General features: G+C 35.8%; 1 protein-coding gene across 1 annotated transcript in view; it reads left to right on the plus strand.

Moving 5' to 3' along the window:
- Positions 1-1,243: 1,243 nt before the first annotated feature.
- Positions 1,244-16,614, plus strand: part of GALNT1 (polypeptide N-acetylgalactosaminyltransferase 1) — a 62,300-nt gene continuing 46,929 nt past the window's right edge. The window contains exons 1-2 of the mRNA XM_036229964.1: positions 1,244-1,315; positions 13,261-13,502. Of these exons, the coding sequence (XP_036085857.1) occupies positions 13,364-13,502 (139 nt within the window). The 5' untranslated portion in view covers positions 1,244-1,315; positions 13,261-13,363. The remainder of the gene's footprint in view (positions 1,316-13,260; positions 13,503-16,614) is intronic.

The following is a 16,614-nucleotide window of genomic DNA, read 5'->3' on the forward strand; positions in this document are numbered from 1 at the left end:
TACCACTTTCTTTCCTTTGTTCATTATAGCCTCACATAACTTGGAACCTGTCACAAAGATATAAAGGGTTTTGTAAATTGTGAGGTGCCACATAAATTCACCTTGTTATCTCTCCCCCTAAACTACAAACTTGTTAAGGACAGGGACTGAGTCTTTTTCATATTTATATATATGAGATTACTTAGCATAGTGTCTTGCACATGTTTGCTATCTATTAAAGTTTGATGGATTAGAGCTATATGATTAAGATAAATAATGCTGTGTCTAAGATGGGCATGTTATACCAAGTTCTAGTTCATAGCTATTAAATTTTTACTGAACTTCGGCTTCTGTGCACTTTCATATAAAAATAGACTCCTTAATTTGGATTTCTAAGTAATTCATATCTCATTTTTTTCTTCATGGAATATGTGCCTATCTGAATCAATAGTTGTAGGTCGCTGGGTGGTAAACTGGAATGTTTTTGACTATAATAGCACATTACCTAAACAATGAGGGCTTTATCATCTCGCATAACTAGAAGTCCAGATATAGGAGATTTCAGAGTTGGTCTGCTTAGTGACTCCATGGGTCTCATGTGCTTTCTGTATTTACCCTTTGTCATCCTCAGCATGTCGATTTCCCTCATGGCCTCAAGATGACTCCAGCACTTCTATACAAACAAAATCCAAAGGTGGAAAAATATAGTTTCTCCTTTAGCATCTCTATGAGGGAACATAACTTTTTCTGAATGCTTCCCAACAGACTTCCCTTCAGGGTTCATTGGTTAAAATTTGGCCACTTGCATTGGTAAGAGGACTAGAACAGCTACGGTTGGCTTGAACCAATCAAGAATAGGTAGTCTAACAGAGAATGATCACTTGAATTCAGTTGGGGGTCTAATGGTATAAAAAACATGGGGACTAAGGGTGGGATAAGGAACAAACAATATCTGCCACAGATGCTATGTATGTGTTTTTGGCCTGCCCATCAGGAAAGTTAATATCCTCATAGATTTCTAAGAGGGGGCAAGACAGTATTTCCACTGAGCTTGGTGTTGGATCTCAATAATACTCTATCGATTCACTCATTCATGTAATAGACCTTAACTGAACACTTATTGTGTGCCAGGTATCGTACTCAGCATTGGGGAAGTAGACATGGCCCTCGCTCTTAGTTGGTGACTGGCCTTTAGTCCAGTGGAATAGGGTGGCTGAGATGAGGGGGAAGGACAGAGTTACTCTGTAATAAACTGATTTTAGGCAATTTATTTTTCAACAGGAGATGTGGGACATATGGATTTGGTATATGAATTCATTTGAAAAACCACTTTGGGGTAAGTTGATAGTGGGAGTGAATGACTTTAGGGTTCGTTCTTATAGCTCTATAAATTTCAAACTTCTGTCGATTGGACTTTCTGCCTCATACATATACAAGAAAATGGCTTGTACTAAAATCTCAGTTTAGTAATTCGAGAAATTAAACTGTCAGGCATAAAGCATACATAGCCCAGTACTAGTAAATTAGTACATTCACTTTTCATTACAGAGGTTAATTTGAAGAGCAGGTTTAGAAATAAAAAGATACTTAATGTATAGGGTTTAACCTGCTTGAGCTTACTCAATAATTCTGTCATATGGGCTAGATATTACTCATAGAGCCAGTTTTGAAGATATAGGATTAAACTTTAACTCTGAGCGTCTTTTTCCATTTTTTCAAATAGCTGTTTGAATTCTCATTGCATAAGTACAACTATATAATAGGTTCCTTATTTTTTTGTTTCATCTAAGATAGTGCCTCTAAAAATACTATTTAATATTTACTGAATACTGTAGTATCTGAGTGTGTTGTGCATTACCTCATTTGATTTAGTGTAATGGGACTATAAGGTGGGTATATTTTTCTCAGAGGAATAAAGAAGTCAATGTTTATGTAAATAAAGTAACACTACTAGGATCACGTAACTGATAGGTGTTGGAGTTGAAATTCGAACCCAAATAACTTAATAGACTCTTACTTCAGTGTTAATATCCTGTGTGTTAGGGGTTCCCAAGACCACCCCCAGGTTCATTATTGACTGGGAGGACTCAGTATTCAGCATGTAGTCATGATAATGGCTAAAATTTAGTACAGTGAAAGGATACAAATGGAAAAAGTACATGGGGCAAAGTCTGGAGGAAACCATGCACAAACTTCCAAGAGTCCTCTCCCAGTGGAGTCATTCAGGATGTGTTTTATTCCTCTAATACTGAATTGTGACAGCACATGTGAAGTGTTGTCAACCAGGGAAACATCGGGTCTGGTTTTGGAGGTACCCTGTGCCTCGCATGTACCAAAATTTCAGAATCCAAGAAGGGCAGCAGGGATTGTGCATAAACCATATTGTTTGTACAAACAGTTGAGGCACACCTATCATTTAAGGTAAGTTTTGTCAATGTAGGGAACTGTTTTTCATTAAAATTTCCAGACGCTAGCCAGGGGCCAGCCTTGCAACCAAGCCTTTCTAAGGATAGAAGTCGCAGGCCTGCAGCGTTAACTTTTATCCTGTACATTGATTTATTAATTTAAGGAGATTGTGATTATGATCATTTAGCTTCTGAAAAATATGAGGTAGGTAATGGTCAACCAAATACCTTAATGGTGTTTATTCTGCGGGTCTCATGAATGCCCACTGATTTGATTTGCTGGAAGGAATCACACAACGTATGTTGTATTCACAGTTAAGGTTTATTACAGCAAAGGATACAGTGCAGGAACAACAGGAAAGGATATGTATAGGTGAATGCTAGAGGGAGATCAGGTACAGGATTCTAGTCTTTCTGCTACAAAGATCACATGGACACAATTTTCTGTCTAGATGTGAATGATAGAAACATGTGCAAAGTGAGTTCTGGCCAGGGAAGCACATTAGTATTACCGTACAGAGTTCTTATAGGAAGCTGGTCATAGAGGCGCATTCCTGCTATATGGCCCGCCCTGGTAACTAAAACTTAAGACGCAAAACAGATACCAGGTACACATCATAAATCTTGATTGCTTTAAACAATGCTAACATCCTTAACCCCAGTGACTATGAACATTTCAGGAGCTTGGTTCTCACTTTGTCAGGGGCCATTGCCATGGCTTCAGACATCCCCCAGAAATTAGCCAAGGACTGAGTAAAACAGACCTGCTTTGTTAACTCCTTCCTCATAGTATTGTACATGAAATATTGTTGCATTTCATGAATGCAGTATTTAATGTGGATATGATAGAAATTTAGAATGACATTCTAAACTTAGAAAAAATAGATGGTAGAAGTAGTTGACAAATTTCACTTATCTGAGGAGAAGTTTGTAGATTCTTTTAAAGATTTATATAACAGTGACTTTTACATTTCCAATTTTTGTGCACAAGTATTTGTATTATATCCAGGTATATATTATGTTAAAGAGCAATAGAAATATGAACTTAAAACAATTAAATCAAGATATAAATCAAGATATTACAGAAGAATTCCCCTTCCCTTTATGAAGACCTTCCTTGTGAGAGGCTTTTAAACACAATGGTTTCTCTTTTCTACAGAATTTGTAGATTCAAAAAATACCAGTTTTGCAGAAAGAAATAACTCATAATTTACAAATATCCAGATTCTAGGATTTGAAACCAGTCTTTACTACTTTATTTGTTGCTATTTGAGACCTGCTTATGTTATGCAGAAAAGAAAGACAACATTAGATGGGTAAAATTCTATGCTTGAAAATGAGAAGTTCTAAGTTAACAAGTTAAATAGCTTTCCTTATTGCAGAACTTCACAGAAGCTTTAGTGTGATAATATACAGGATAAATCTCCCAGGGCAAATAGAGTATATACCACTCTCCTAATTAATTCGACCATGGAATTTTTTTAGTGAGATCTCTCAGGTTTGGGCCCTGCAGTAATGGTGTTCTTTAGAACAAAACAGAAGGCCAGCAGGAAGCCATATAAGAGTTTTAGGTAAAGGAGAGACAAAAACAAACAAAACTATAGAAAAAACTTATTTTAAAGAAAATCTTGTTGCAGACAGTTTAATATCTTATACTGCTTCCTGATAAAACCTGTTTAGAAACTTCCCTATCTGGATGTCTCTTATTGCCAGGTTTCCTCAATTGATGTTTATCTTTTGTAATGTGAATGGCCAGTCAGTCTCTTAAACTGGTGGTTAAGAGTGTTATAAGATCTTACCTGGTATGGATCGATGCCTTCATGCTTGTACGTACACAGTTCCTGACATGGTATCAAGAACTTAATTGGCCAGAACTTGGCAAATATCCAGAGAGCATGTAATGAGTTATGACTCTAAAATACTGAAACTTTTTTTTTAAGGAACAACAATATAGTAGACATAAAAGTTGTTTTCAAAGTTATATCATTTCGAAAAGCACTTTCAGAATTTAACTTTTAGACTTGAGTTTAACTCCTCATCACCAGCTTGTCTTTTATGACCTTTATGATTTTTAAATTTTTTTTTCTCAGAACAGTGGAATTGTTCCACCATAGACATGTAAACACTTTTACCTACTAGATTTCTTTTGTAGTGGATAGAAATAATTTTAGGGAATTAAATGGTCATCATAGCTAAGGAAGGCCAGTGGATCAAGAGTAGCCAAGATACTCCTTAAAAAGTAGTGAAAAGTGAGAAGGCTTGCTTTACCATACATCAATAATTATTATAAAGCTGTAATAATTAAGACATCAGTGTAGTGTAGAGATAGATACCATGGAACAGAACATAACCCAGGAAACCTGGTTTGTGACAAAGTTATCATTGCATACTGTTAGGAAGAGGATGAATTTCCATAAATACTATTGGGACAGTAGGTTATCCACATGGAAGAAAATTACATTGAATCTTTACTTAAACCTGAAGTGTAAAACTGTAAAATATTTAGACTTTGAAACATTTTAAAAATGATCTCTAGATAGATAAGAACTTCTTAAGATAGAAAATGTGAACCATAAAAGACACCTTTTAATAAGAAGGTAAACTATGAACTTGGAAAATATACTTGCAGTACGTATACTGACACAAGATTAGAATAGAGACTGTAGAGAGATCTTTACAAACTAATAGGAGAAAGTCGAGAGAACCCACCCAGTATAAAAGGGGACAAGACTTCAATAGACACATTAGAGAGGAGGAAATGGAATAGCCACTAAGATAAGAGATGGTAGGGAGGTTCAAATTAAAAGTACATTAAAATACCAACTACATACCCACAAAGTTGTGGGGGGAAAAAGTCTGACATCATTAAGTGTTACTAAAGATATAACACATCCATAGCTCTAATTTTGATTTCTATTTTGCTTCACCCACCTGGGAAAACAAATTGGTCATATTTAGTCATATTTAAAACATGCATACCCTATGATCTAATACCCCTACGGATATACTCTAGATCAGGGATTGGTGTGGTGTGACAACTCATAGTTATGAAAGGTTTTTAACATTTTTCAAATGGTTAAAGTTTTTTAAATAATATTTTTAATCTTAATGTGAAAAATATATGAAATTCAAATTTCAGCATCCATTAATGAAATTTTATTGAAACACTGTCACATTTACTTGTTTATATATCTTTTATGCTGTTTTTGTGATACCAGAGTTGAGTGGTTGGAACAGAGATCTTATGTCTCACATATCCTAAAAATATTTACCATCTGGCCTTTTTCAGAAAAAATATGCTGACCTCTGCTCTAAATAAATACTCTTGCACCTGTGTACCAGGAAACATGCTTAGGAATGTTTATGGCAGTACTGCTTGTAATTAAATTAGAGAAGCCTGAAAAGACCCACATGTCCATTAAGAGTAGAACGGGTAAATTGTGGTATACTAAGCCAATGGAATACTCTTCAGCAGTGAAAATGAATCAACTACACTACATACAACATATAGATGGATCTCAGGAACACAGTGTTTCAGTGTTAGAAAATAAGCAAGTCTCAGATTTTTCCATTTATAAGCAGTTCAGAAACAAATATAAACAAGGTATTGTTATGGATACCAGTAAACTAAAACTATTGGGAAAAGGTAGGATGATAGATTCAGAATAGAGGTTGCCATTGAGGAGCTTGGGGAGAAATGGGATTAGAGAGGGAACATTAAAGGTGATGTTCTTAATCTTAAATGGGGGGGGGGTGATACGTGTATGCTGTGTTGTGATCCTTTATTTCTGTGATGAGTTTTATACATAAGATATTTGATATGTTTTAGTGATTCGAGTTACTAAAAAGTATCTTTTTAAATAGTATAGTGTGCCTTATAATGTATCATTGTTTATGACTAGTAGAAGAGCCTCATCAGTAGACTAGAACCTGCTTGATTTTACCTGAAGTTCCACTTCCTCATCCCCTACCATCCCAGGTGTTCTGGTTGTGTCAGGAACCAATTCCAGCTCTCTTAAGCAGAAAAGGGGACTAATAGAAGGAATCCTAATTTTCACAAAAGCCTAGGAAGAGTCAGGGTCTTGGTCACCATCAGGACCCTCTGCCTCTTGTTCTGTATGCCTTTGCCTGTCCTCATTCGCTTGGATTACAGGCAGGCTTTCTCTGAGTGTTGGGCAGTTGTGGCTGACCACAATCCTAGATGTATAGGCTTCCAGCTCCGTGATTCAAGAAGACAAGGGGGAAGGTCCTGTGGTTGGCCTGGCTGGATCATTTGACTGTCTTGTGGCCAAAGGGCTGAGTTTGTTACCAGAAGAAACCCTTGAGGAAGCTACTTCTGTTTATATCCATTTTATGTCTATTCTTTAAATGTAAAACAATACGTGGCATTTTGACATATCTTTGTGAATATCAGGGCTTTTGTGAAGTGTGACCATTAACATTTATTGTTGCCTAAGAAATGATGCTCAGTGGTTGGGGTGGGAAGAAGGGTTAGAAATGTCTGTTGAGCGTATTACTTTAATTTTTAAAAAAATCAGAATACAGCATGACTATGAAGACCTCTCATGCTACCCCTTTATAGTCACACCCATCCCTTTCTTTACCCCTGATGAGGACATTTAAGACACTAAAACGAGGCAAAATAGACATTACAAACCTGTTTTAAAATGTAATGCATCTACTCTCAATTTTGAATGACTGGAAAAACACTTAACCTGTTGGTAGTAGTGTTTAACCGGAATTAGGATTTATAGATGGTTTTGTCATTTTTTTTCTTTTTTACTTATCCTTGTTTGCTAAGTTCTTTGCATTGAGCACGTATTATTTTATAATTAGGAAAAATAGAAACTTTCAAAGGTATTGCTAGAAATTAAGTCGATTTATTATGTTAGAAGCTGATAGTCCACTCAAGATATCAAACATTGAATGCTCTACATTTCAGCAAGTAAATTTTATAGGAGCTTATGCCATGAGTGTCTCAAATGATATGTGTGATCTGCCAGCCTCTAAACTTGGGGTAACACCTGGGAAATAGAGAATATTCATGTTTATATGGAATGTGGACGTCAGTTTGTGCAGGAGTTTTGAATTGGTTTTGTTTAGTTTTTTTGTTAAATACTCAGGTAGAATGAGAATATACTAACTAATACCTTAAAATTTGTTCTTGGTGGGGGCGGGGCTAGGCCTTCTCAGTGCTAAATTTTAATCAGTAACATCACTCCACTCAAAGACAGTGGCCTAAATACTTTATTAGGAAGTGGAGACTAATAGTGAAACTTAAGGGGCTATAGCCATACTTACCTAGCCAGTATATGTTATAGGCCAAAATTCATGCTACATTTTTTTAATAACCTTGGTTTCAGGTTTTTTTTTGGTTACCAAATTTACTTTTGTTGTGGTATAAGGTAGGATCTAAGTTTGTTTTACCATATAGATAGCCATTTGTCCCTGCACCAGTTTTCCACTCTGGTTTGTAATAATGCCTTTCCAATACTCCACACATGTGTGGGTTTGTTTTTCTGCACTGCATGGTTTTAGATAGTTCTGCTTTATAATAAATCCTGTCCCACAAACCTTCATTTGTGTTTTGATTAGAATTATATTAAATTATAATGTTAGATGTCAATTTTACCTCAGTAAAAAAAATTGTAAATTCATTCTGGAAAGAAGCTGAGTTTTTTTCTCTGAACATTATATATCTATTCTTTTATCTTCTTTAATAAAGCTCCACAATATGTCTTGCACATATTTTGTTCACTTTATTCCCAAATACCTTAGAGTTTTTATAGCTATTTTGAATGTGATTGTTTTCTTTTATATGTTCTAATTAGTTACTATTACCACACAGGAGCTTGATTAATGTTACATGTTCATCTTGTATTCAGCATGTAATGAATTTATTCTTTCAGAATTTCTGTGTAGAAATCATGCTTTCTGCTAAGATAATTTTGTCTCTTTATTTTCTAATTCTCGATTTTTTTCTTATCTTACTGCTTAGACTTCTAGTACAATGTCAAATTGAAGTTAGTATGCATAATTTATCTTATTAATGTTACAGAAATGAACCAGAAGTTCTGCAATTAAATAGTTTACTATAGGTTAAAGAATTTTCTCTCTAGTCCCAGTTTGCTGTTCTCTTTTGATGAGTAACAATTTACCTTTAAACTTAATGGCTTTAAACAGTAGACATTTATTACCTCATATTTTCTTTGGGTCAAGAATGCAGGGATCGCTTAGTAGGGCGAGACTTAACTCGGGAACTTTCAGGATGTTGCAGTCAAGATGTTGGCTTACTTTAAGACATTACGGGGCTTGCTTCTAAAGTGGGGTTCACTTCCATGCCTAGCAAGATAGTGCTGGTTGTTGTCAGGAAGCTTCACTTTCTTAGTATGTGGGCCCTCTCAGTAAGGATGCTTGAGTGTCCTGATATGGCACTGGCTTTCACAGAATATGTGATCTGGGAGAGAGGCAGGAGGAAGTGTGTTTAATGGCCACCCTTGAAATCACACATCCTTCCTTCCACCATATTCACTAGGAGGAAGATTGTGATCCACAAACATTATTTTGTGTATTGATTTTTTTAAAAGTTGCATGAGAGCAGGGCTTCCATCTGTGTATTTTTACCTTATACCTCTCTCCTTTGAGCCACAAACTTTTGTATGCAGCAGCTGTGGTTAACATCTCTCCTTGAAGGTATCAAAGATAGCTCATATTCAATATGTCCAATATCAAATGTATGCTTCTTCCCCTCTTAATTCTCCTCCCTTCCAAAAATAATTCTCTTTTACTGGTTCCATTTCTGTGACTGGGACCACTCTGCATCCAGTTGTACAAGCCAGGATTTCCTCCTCTTTCTCCCATCTAATCATCCTTAAATCCCATGGAGTTTGTCCCTTAATATTTTAAATCTGCCCACTTTTGTCCAGCTCCTGCTTCACTTCACATCAGTTTCTTCCTTTGTCTTCGATCCGCTGACTTTTCAGTGCTGGGCTCCTTGCTGTAGTGCTTTTGCTGCTCTCTGCTCCAAATGCTTGTTTTCCCCTCAAATCATGTCTTCCTCAGGGAATCCTTTTTGACGAAGTCAGGTCCCTCTATTACAAATGTGTATAATGAGGTGTACCTCCCTTCAAGCAGTTTCACAATTGAAATGTCACATTTATGTGAGTAATGCCTACTTTCCTAGAGCCAGCTCTAAACTTTATAAGGACAGGGAGTTAGTGTATTTTGTTTATTTTTGTATCCCCTGCATTTGACACATTCCCTACATTTACTGAGTTTGTGTTTATTGAATGAGTCAATAAGTGAATGAATACATTTGATGATAGTTCTGATTGGGAAATGGAACAAATAGTATATATAATTAGTAAATAAAATAATGTAGGCTCTCCTAACTGTGTTGGAGGACAACTTTTTGAATCTTTTAGTTTTTCTGGCAGAAAGTCCATCTATAAATTAAATGAATAGATAGATCTATTGAAGAGTCTCATATCTCATACCTCTGCCTCATCAGTATGATGTAAAGTTAGTGATCTTAGGTCCGGGTGCCTGAGAGTGCTGTGTTGTTAGGAGAGGGAAGATAAGCTCCACAGTATACTCCAGAGTCTATAACGTTTTAGGTCTGAGAGACTGAAGCTCTCATTTTCTCCTAAAGGTTCTATTGAGCCAAGACTCTTTACAGCTTAACATTTCTGGAGAGCCTTTGGTTTGAAGTATAAAAGATAGGAGAAAATAATCATTTAGCCCTAGAAAATGCTGATCTATCTTTGGAAAAACCCGGCATATGACTTGTAGGTAGGATAAGTAGTTTACCTGTTACAAGTGATCTCTGTACTTTGACAGTAATTCTGATTTTATAACTTTTAAAAATACTTAATAGTTAAATGCACTTCAAGTGGATGGTTTTAATCTATTGTGGTTGGGAGAAAACAAATTGAGCTTTTAGTGACTTCCAAGATAAATTGTGGTATGTGTCATTTGAAGAAACATGAAGCAATTTTTCTCCTTCTAAATTTGTCCCCCACCAATATTTATTTATTTTTAAGTATATTGAGGTTGAATTTATATACACAGTAAAATTCACCCTTAGGTATAGTTTTCTAGGTTTGCACAAATGAACATAGTCTTATGACTACCACCACAAGCAAGATACGGGATGTTTCATTATCATTAATTCCTTCATGTCCCTTTGAGGGCAATCTCCTACTCCCTTCCCACAACTCCTGGTAACCACTGATCTAATTTTGGTTCCCATAGTTTGCCTTTGCCAGAATGTTATATAAATGGAGTTATGTAGTATGGTATGCAGCCTTTTGTGACTACTTTTACTTAACACAGTACTTTTGAGATTCATCCATATTATTGCATGCATATCTTTTTTATTGCTGGATTGCTAGGAGGTTTTCACTGTATAGATGTGCCACAATTTGGTTATCCATTCTTCAGGCGATAGGCATTTGGATTGTTCCCAGATATTGATGATTATGATTAAGCAGCTATAAAGATTTGTGTATAGGTCTTCATGTGGACATGTTTTCTCTTCAATGAATAGCTCGAAATTAAATTGGTGATTTATATGGGAAGAAACTACCCAGCTGTTTTCCAGATAGGCTGTACCATTTTGCATCAATACATAGTAATGTATTAGAATTACAGTTGCACCAATTCCTTGCTAGCACTGGGCATTTTTCTTTTCTTTTAGACATTCGTATCAGTGTTTCATTGTGGTTTTAATTTGTAGTTCTCTCATAGCTAACAGTGTCAGACATCTTCTCACATGCTTGTTTGCCTTCTGCATTGCTGTTTTGTGAAGTGATGGTTCACATGTTTTGCCTATTTTATTGGAATTTTGTTTCTGTATTTTGAAAGTTCTTTCTATATTCTGGATACAAGTAATTTATTAGATATGTAGTTTGTAAGTTTTTTCTTTCAATCTGACTTGTTTTTTTAATATTTGTAACAGTTCCTTTTGAAGAGCAGAAGCTTTTAATTATAAAGGCTGGTTTATCAATCTTTTTACAGTTTGTGGGTTTTTTTTCCTGTGTAAGGAATCTGCCTAACTGTAGGTCTCAAAGATTTTCCCTCTCCTTTATCTACCTTTCCCCCTATACCTCCTGCTTTCTCTATACCCCTCTCCTTTCAAACACTCCCCCCATCCCAACTGCATTTAATGTTCAATTTTAGAATTTAATTGTGCCACTCGGAAAAATTAAATAGGAGTGGATGCAAAGTTTTAAAGATTTGCATTTAAGTATTCTAGGCTGTATGCATTAAACACACACACACACAGCAGATTTTAGAGAACATAAAGCTACATTTGAATCTCAGATAGCGTACTGGCAGTCAGTCTGTTTGCTTTGCCAGTGATCAAAAGAGGAAGTCTTTCATGTGAAGTAGCTCAGAATATAAATTTATATATATCTAGCTTCTCTGAAGAGAACTATTGTTGCATGACATTGCACTCTAATGCTTTTGAGTCTCCCCTCACCCCAGTTACCATAGTTATCAGTAGTTGCTCATCACGTGTGACACAATATCAGATAATAAGTTTGATTTTGAGGCAAGAATATGACAGCACCCTTTTTCTCATTGTGCGGTCAGGGAGTGTTGGTTCGATGAAAGGGAAGAATATAGGCAAGTGATCAAAGTTTCCATAGAGATGAGCAGAAATAATACTTCAGACTTATAAGTATCACTTAGTATTTTGGAGTGTGCTTTTCAAGTTGCTGTCTAGCAACCTTGCGATATAGGCAAGAACTATTATATTTTTTTCATAGATAAACTCTCTGGCCTGTCCTGAATTGTTCAGCATTTCTGCTGCCTGCTATAGAACATGCTAGAGTTCCCTTTCTAAGAAGCTGCTGCATTGCCCATCATCCTGGTCCTTCATAGCATCTGCTCATGTGGCTTTCTCTGTGGGGTATATGCACAAAGTGTGTGTTTCCTTCACCAACCTAAATGCATTTGGCTTGGTTTTTTCCTGATCAGGAGTAAAACAGGTCTTTGAAAGCCTTGGTATCAGCTGCTCTTTAGATGACTTCGTACCTCGCTGAAATCTCTCAGAATGCTCCTTATGTGCCAGAAATGTTTCTAGTCAAAGTATCCCAAATGACTTTCTAAATTTGGTGAAAGTTCCTCAAGTCATTTTCTCATATTTTAGCATATTGAGGTGGAGGGTGCACATGCAAATAGGAACTAAAGATCAGGGAAGTCTGTAAATTTACTGTCAACACCAAGACTAGAGCTCAGATCCTTACAATACCCTTTTCTTTTCCATTATACTTTCTATGAGTCTGTTTCTGAATGGCTGGTGACCATAGCATTTTAAGAATGAAATTCAGTAGGACAGAGGGGCAAGAATTAGCCCAATAAACTGCTCTAGTACAGGCTATTAGGAGTACTCATATTAATTTTTGGGCCCTGAGAACTGAATGTGAATAGTCAAAATGGACTGAGAATCACTGGTTTCTTAAACTCCTGTGGCAATAAATGGCTTAGCTTCAGCTTAGCATTTAATATAGCAATTGAACAGAAGGCAGTTAAGCCCCCTGTATTTAATGGATATGAGATTGTAGCTCACTGTTTTAATTTGCGTTTTCCTAATTATAGTGAATTGAGCACTTTTCTACACGTTTATTGGCTATTTAGGTTTCCTTTCTGCAAAGTGCCTGTTATATTCTTTACTTATTTTCCTTTCTGGTTGTTGTATATTGATTTGTAGGCGTTATTTGTGTATTCTTGATACTGTTAATTTTTATGTATTTAAAAGTATTTTTCTAAGTGATTTATAAACTATTCATAGTTAAATTTCATATGCATATTCTTAAAATTAATTTTCTAGGTTCTGAATTTTTAAGTTAATCTTTTTTTTCCTCTCTAGGTTATGAACGTGATTTCTGATGAAACCAGATTGGAAAAATTTTCATGATCTTTGTATATTTATATATATATATTTTAAAATTTTGCATTTGACTTAAAGTGCCATGAGAAAATTTGCATATTGCAAGGTGGTCCTAGCCACCTCCTTGATTTGGGTACTCTTGGATATGTTCCTGCTGCTTTACTTTAGTGAATGCAACAAATGTGATGAAAAAAAGGAGAGAGGACTTCCTGCTGGGGATGGTGAGTGACATTTTATAATAATATACTCATTTTGATAATAAGTATGTTATAGGTTTTTTGGTTTAACTAATTTGGATACTATAAAATTTATCATTTTTAGATTAATAGTAATCCCCGGTTTCCATATATGGTGATTTTATTTCCAACAATTCTCTAGTGTGTTCTAACAAAAGTATTAAAGTGTCATGTATAGAATTGCTAAATTAAATTTTTGTGTTCAATGTTAAATGTAGTTAGTTTTTTAGGAAGCTACATTATGTTATCAAATAATATAAGGCATCTCATAGTTAGAACTATCAAAATTGTACAGAAGATTCGTCTAATGACATAACGCTGAGTGGAGCATTGAAATTGTATTATCAGATATCAAAAGATATTTCTTGTACCTTCCCATCTCAATACTAAGGGGAAAAGCCATTCTAGATAGATGTGATTTGAAGAGTTCTCTTTCTTAATGCTGTAGATAGTTCCAGTTAGCATTTTTAGGGAGGGCTTTTGGAAAGTTCATGCTCTAGAATAGGGGCTACAGTGAGAACACTGCAGTATCCTTGTGCAGAAAAGAAAGGAAACACAAACATGAAGTATCTAGGTAGAAAGTACTGACATTTTTGGCAGAGGACACCTGGAAAATTCCATTGTAAACTCCTTGTGTTCAGCAAACAAATGCTGCCTTTTATTTTTTAATATAACTTTGCATTGTGAGTAATTCAGCTGTTCTGGGCTCTGAACTCTCTGTGATTAGTCGTAGAATATCTGGCTCTGCAGTACTTCTATTTTTAGGGATTGTATGTAAATGATTATTGTTTTAAAATAAGTTTTATTTGCATATGTAGCCACATTTAAATATTATGCACTTTTATAATGAGGGCACCTCATCCCCTAAAATTAATAATCTAATTTATTTGTAGGTAACTGTGCATATGCCTACTTAACTATAATTTTTATAGATGGGATTGTATAACCAGTCCTGTTTACTTATTGTTGGGAAATTTGCCTAAAATTAGGCTTAGTTGCCAGTACTAGATTCTAGTAGTACCTATGCTAACCCCTAATTTTTAAAATTTCACTTCCTCGAAAAGTTTTAATTAAATATGTTTACATTCAAAGTTAGTCTGTGTTTGCTGACTTTCCTGGTTTACTTTATGGCCCTGCCGTTTAGTAACTTGGTTGGGTGACAGAATGCTGTGTCCTTAACTCTCGTTAAAGTTATAAATCGCTGTCTACATTTAAATCAGAGAGCAGGTGTTACCATTCACCATAGGAAACTAAAACATTCTTTTTCCAAAGGGAACAGATAAATTTTCCTTTCACCCCATCTTAATTCATTGCCATTTTTAGTGGGAGTTCATAGTGTTCTATCTTAAATGCAAAGGAATGGAAGTAAGAATAGGACCTATAGTATGCGAAGGTCTACTTGGCAAATACTTTTTAAACTCTAATATATGCTGGGCCATAGAATAGGTGCTAGTGATATACAGTTTATAACAACAAAAAGACAAAATTCTTCCCTTTCAGAAACTCACAGTCCAATAGAGAAAGAATAATAGTAAAATACCAATATAATAAATAGCACACTAGAGATGTGCATAAGAGCAGAAAGGAAAGAACACCTTGGGATGTCTGCAAAGGTGCAGTAAGGAATTAATGCTCAAGTTGAGTAGTATCAGGGAGAGCAGATGATTGTTAGGTTTGGTGGGTTGAGAACACCTTCCAAACGAAGGAAAGAATCATGTGCGAGATAAGCAAGGGAGAAAACAGAGCTGATGCATAGGAGACTGTGAGGAAAGAGCATGGACGAAGCTTCAGAGGTTAGCTGAGGCCACATCACAGAAGGCCTTTAGTGGCATGCTAAAGATTTTGGACTTCATCCTGTAGGCAGTGGCATGCCATTGAAGGATTTTAAACATGGGAATAAGTAACCTGATGGGATCCGGACTTCCAGAAACAGTTTGGTGGTCATGTGGCTGATGTATTAGAATGGAATGAGACAGGAGCGACCAGTCGTGAGGTGGTTGTGAAAGTTTGGAGATGTTCTTGGAGCCTACACTATAATGACACTGGAAATGGAGAGAAAGTAAAATAGATGAGAAATATATAAATAGTGGAATTTACATAACTTGTAGAGCCATTGAATATAGGTAATAAGAAAAAGAGAAGTCCAAGCTGACTCTTACGTCTCTCTGTCTGAATTGATAGGCAGTAGTGCCCCCAGAGGCAGAACTCTTTGATTAGAAGATGGCCGGACGAGTTGGGTTTGGAATATTTAACTTTGAGGTGCTGGTAAAGATGCTCTGTGGTAGGGAGTGGTTGAAGTGGAGCACATAGATGGTAGTTAAGCCTTGTCTGTACATGAGACTGCACTGGGAGCAATATGTAGTCAGAAGAGGTGACTCTATTGGAGAGCATCATGGCGTGTCAGTGAAGGAAGAGAAAGAGAAAAGCCAGAGTGAGCGGGTTCATAGAAACCCAAGAATAGTGTTTGTTCAGAGATTTTACCTGAGATTAAGATGAGGTGTTTCTGATATGTTTGGAACAGAAGGTTTTTTGTGACCTTTGCAAGTCCCCTTTCAATACCAGCGGATTTGAAGTACCAGTGAAGTTAGAGATATGTAGCTTATTATTTTAGGAAACTTCAATGCAAAGAGAAAGAGGTAAGTATAATAAGATAGTTAAAAGAAAGGAATGAAGCCAGCATTGGTTTTCTATGTGTATATATATGTATTTCTTATGTATGTTGAGGAAGAGATTTAAAATATAAGGAAAGGAAGAATTACTTGAAAGAGCAAATACTCGGCAGATGACACTATGGTATCAAAATCATAAGAAAAGGATTATCCTAGAAGAGGATTCTAAGGTTAATACAGATTTGAAAACCACTACTGGCATAAGCATTAAAAAAAAAGAAGTAGCTTTTATACCAAGTACCTAAGTTCAAAGTAAAGGAGAACTGATCTGGAAGTAACAACAAAGAGCCGTGAGATAGCATCATTACCTTAATAGGAAATGGAGAAAGAAGTTCTCACAGAAAACATGGTGAGGTTATTGGATTCTAGGGAAGAGTCAGATTTGTGTTAAGTCTAGGGTAGATAGGGCTTCTCCGTTGAAGAGACAA

This window comes from Rousettus aegyptiacus, unplaced genomic scaffold (assembly GCF_014176215.1).
Source record: "Rousettus aegyptiacus isolate mRouAeg1 unplaced genomic scaffold, mRouAeg1.p scaffold_m13_p_12, whole genome shotgun sequence".
In the NCBI taxonomy this organism is placed as follows: domain Eukaryota; kingdom Metazoa; phylum Chordata; class Mammalia; order Chiroptera; family Pteropodidae; genus Rousettus; species Rousettus aegyptiacus.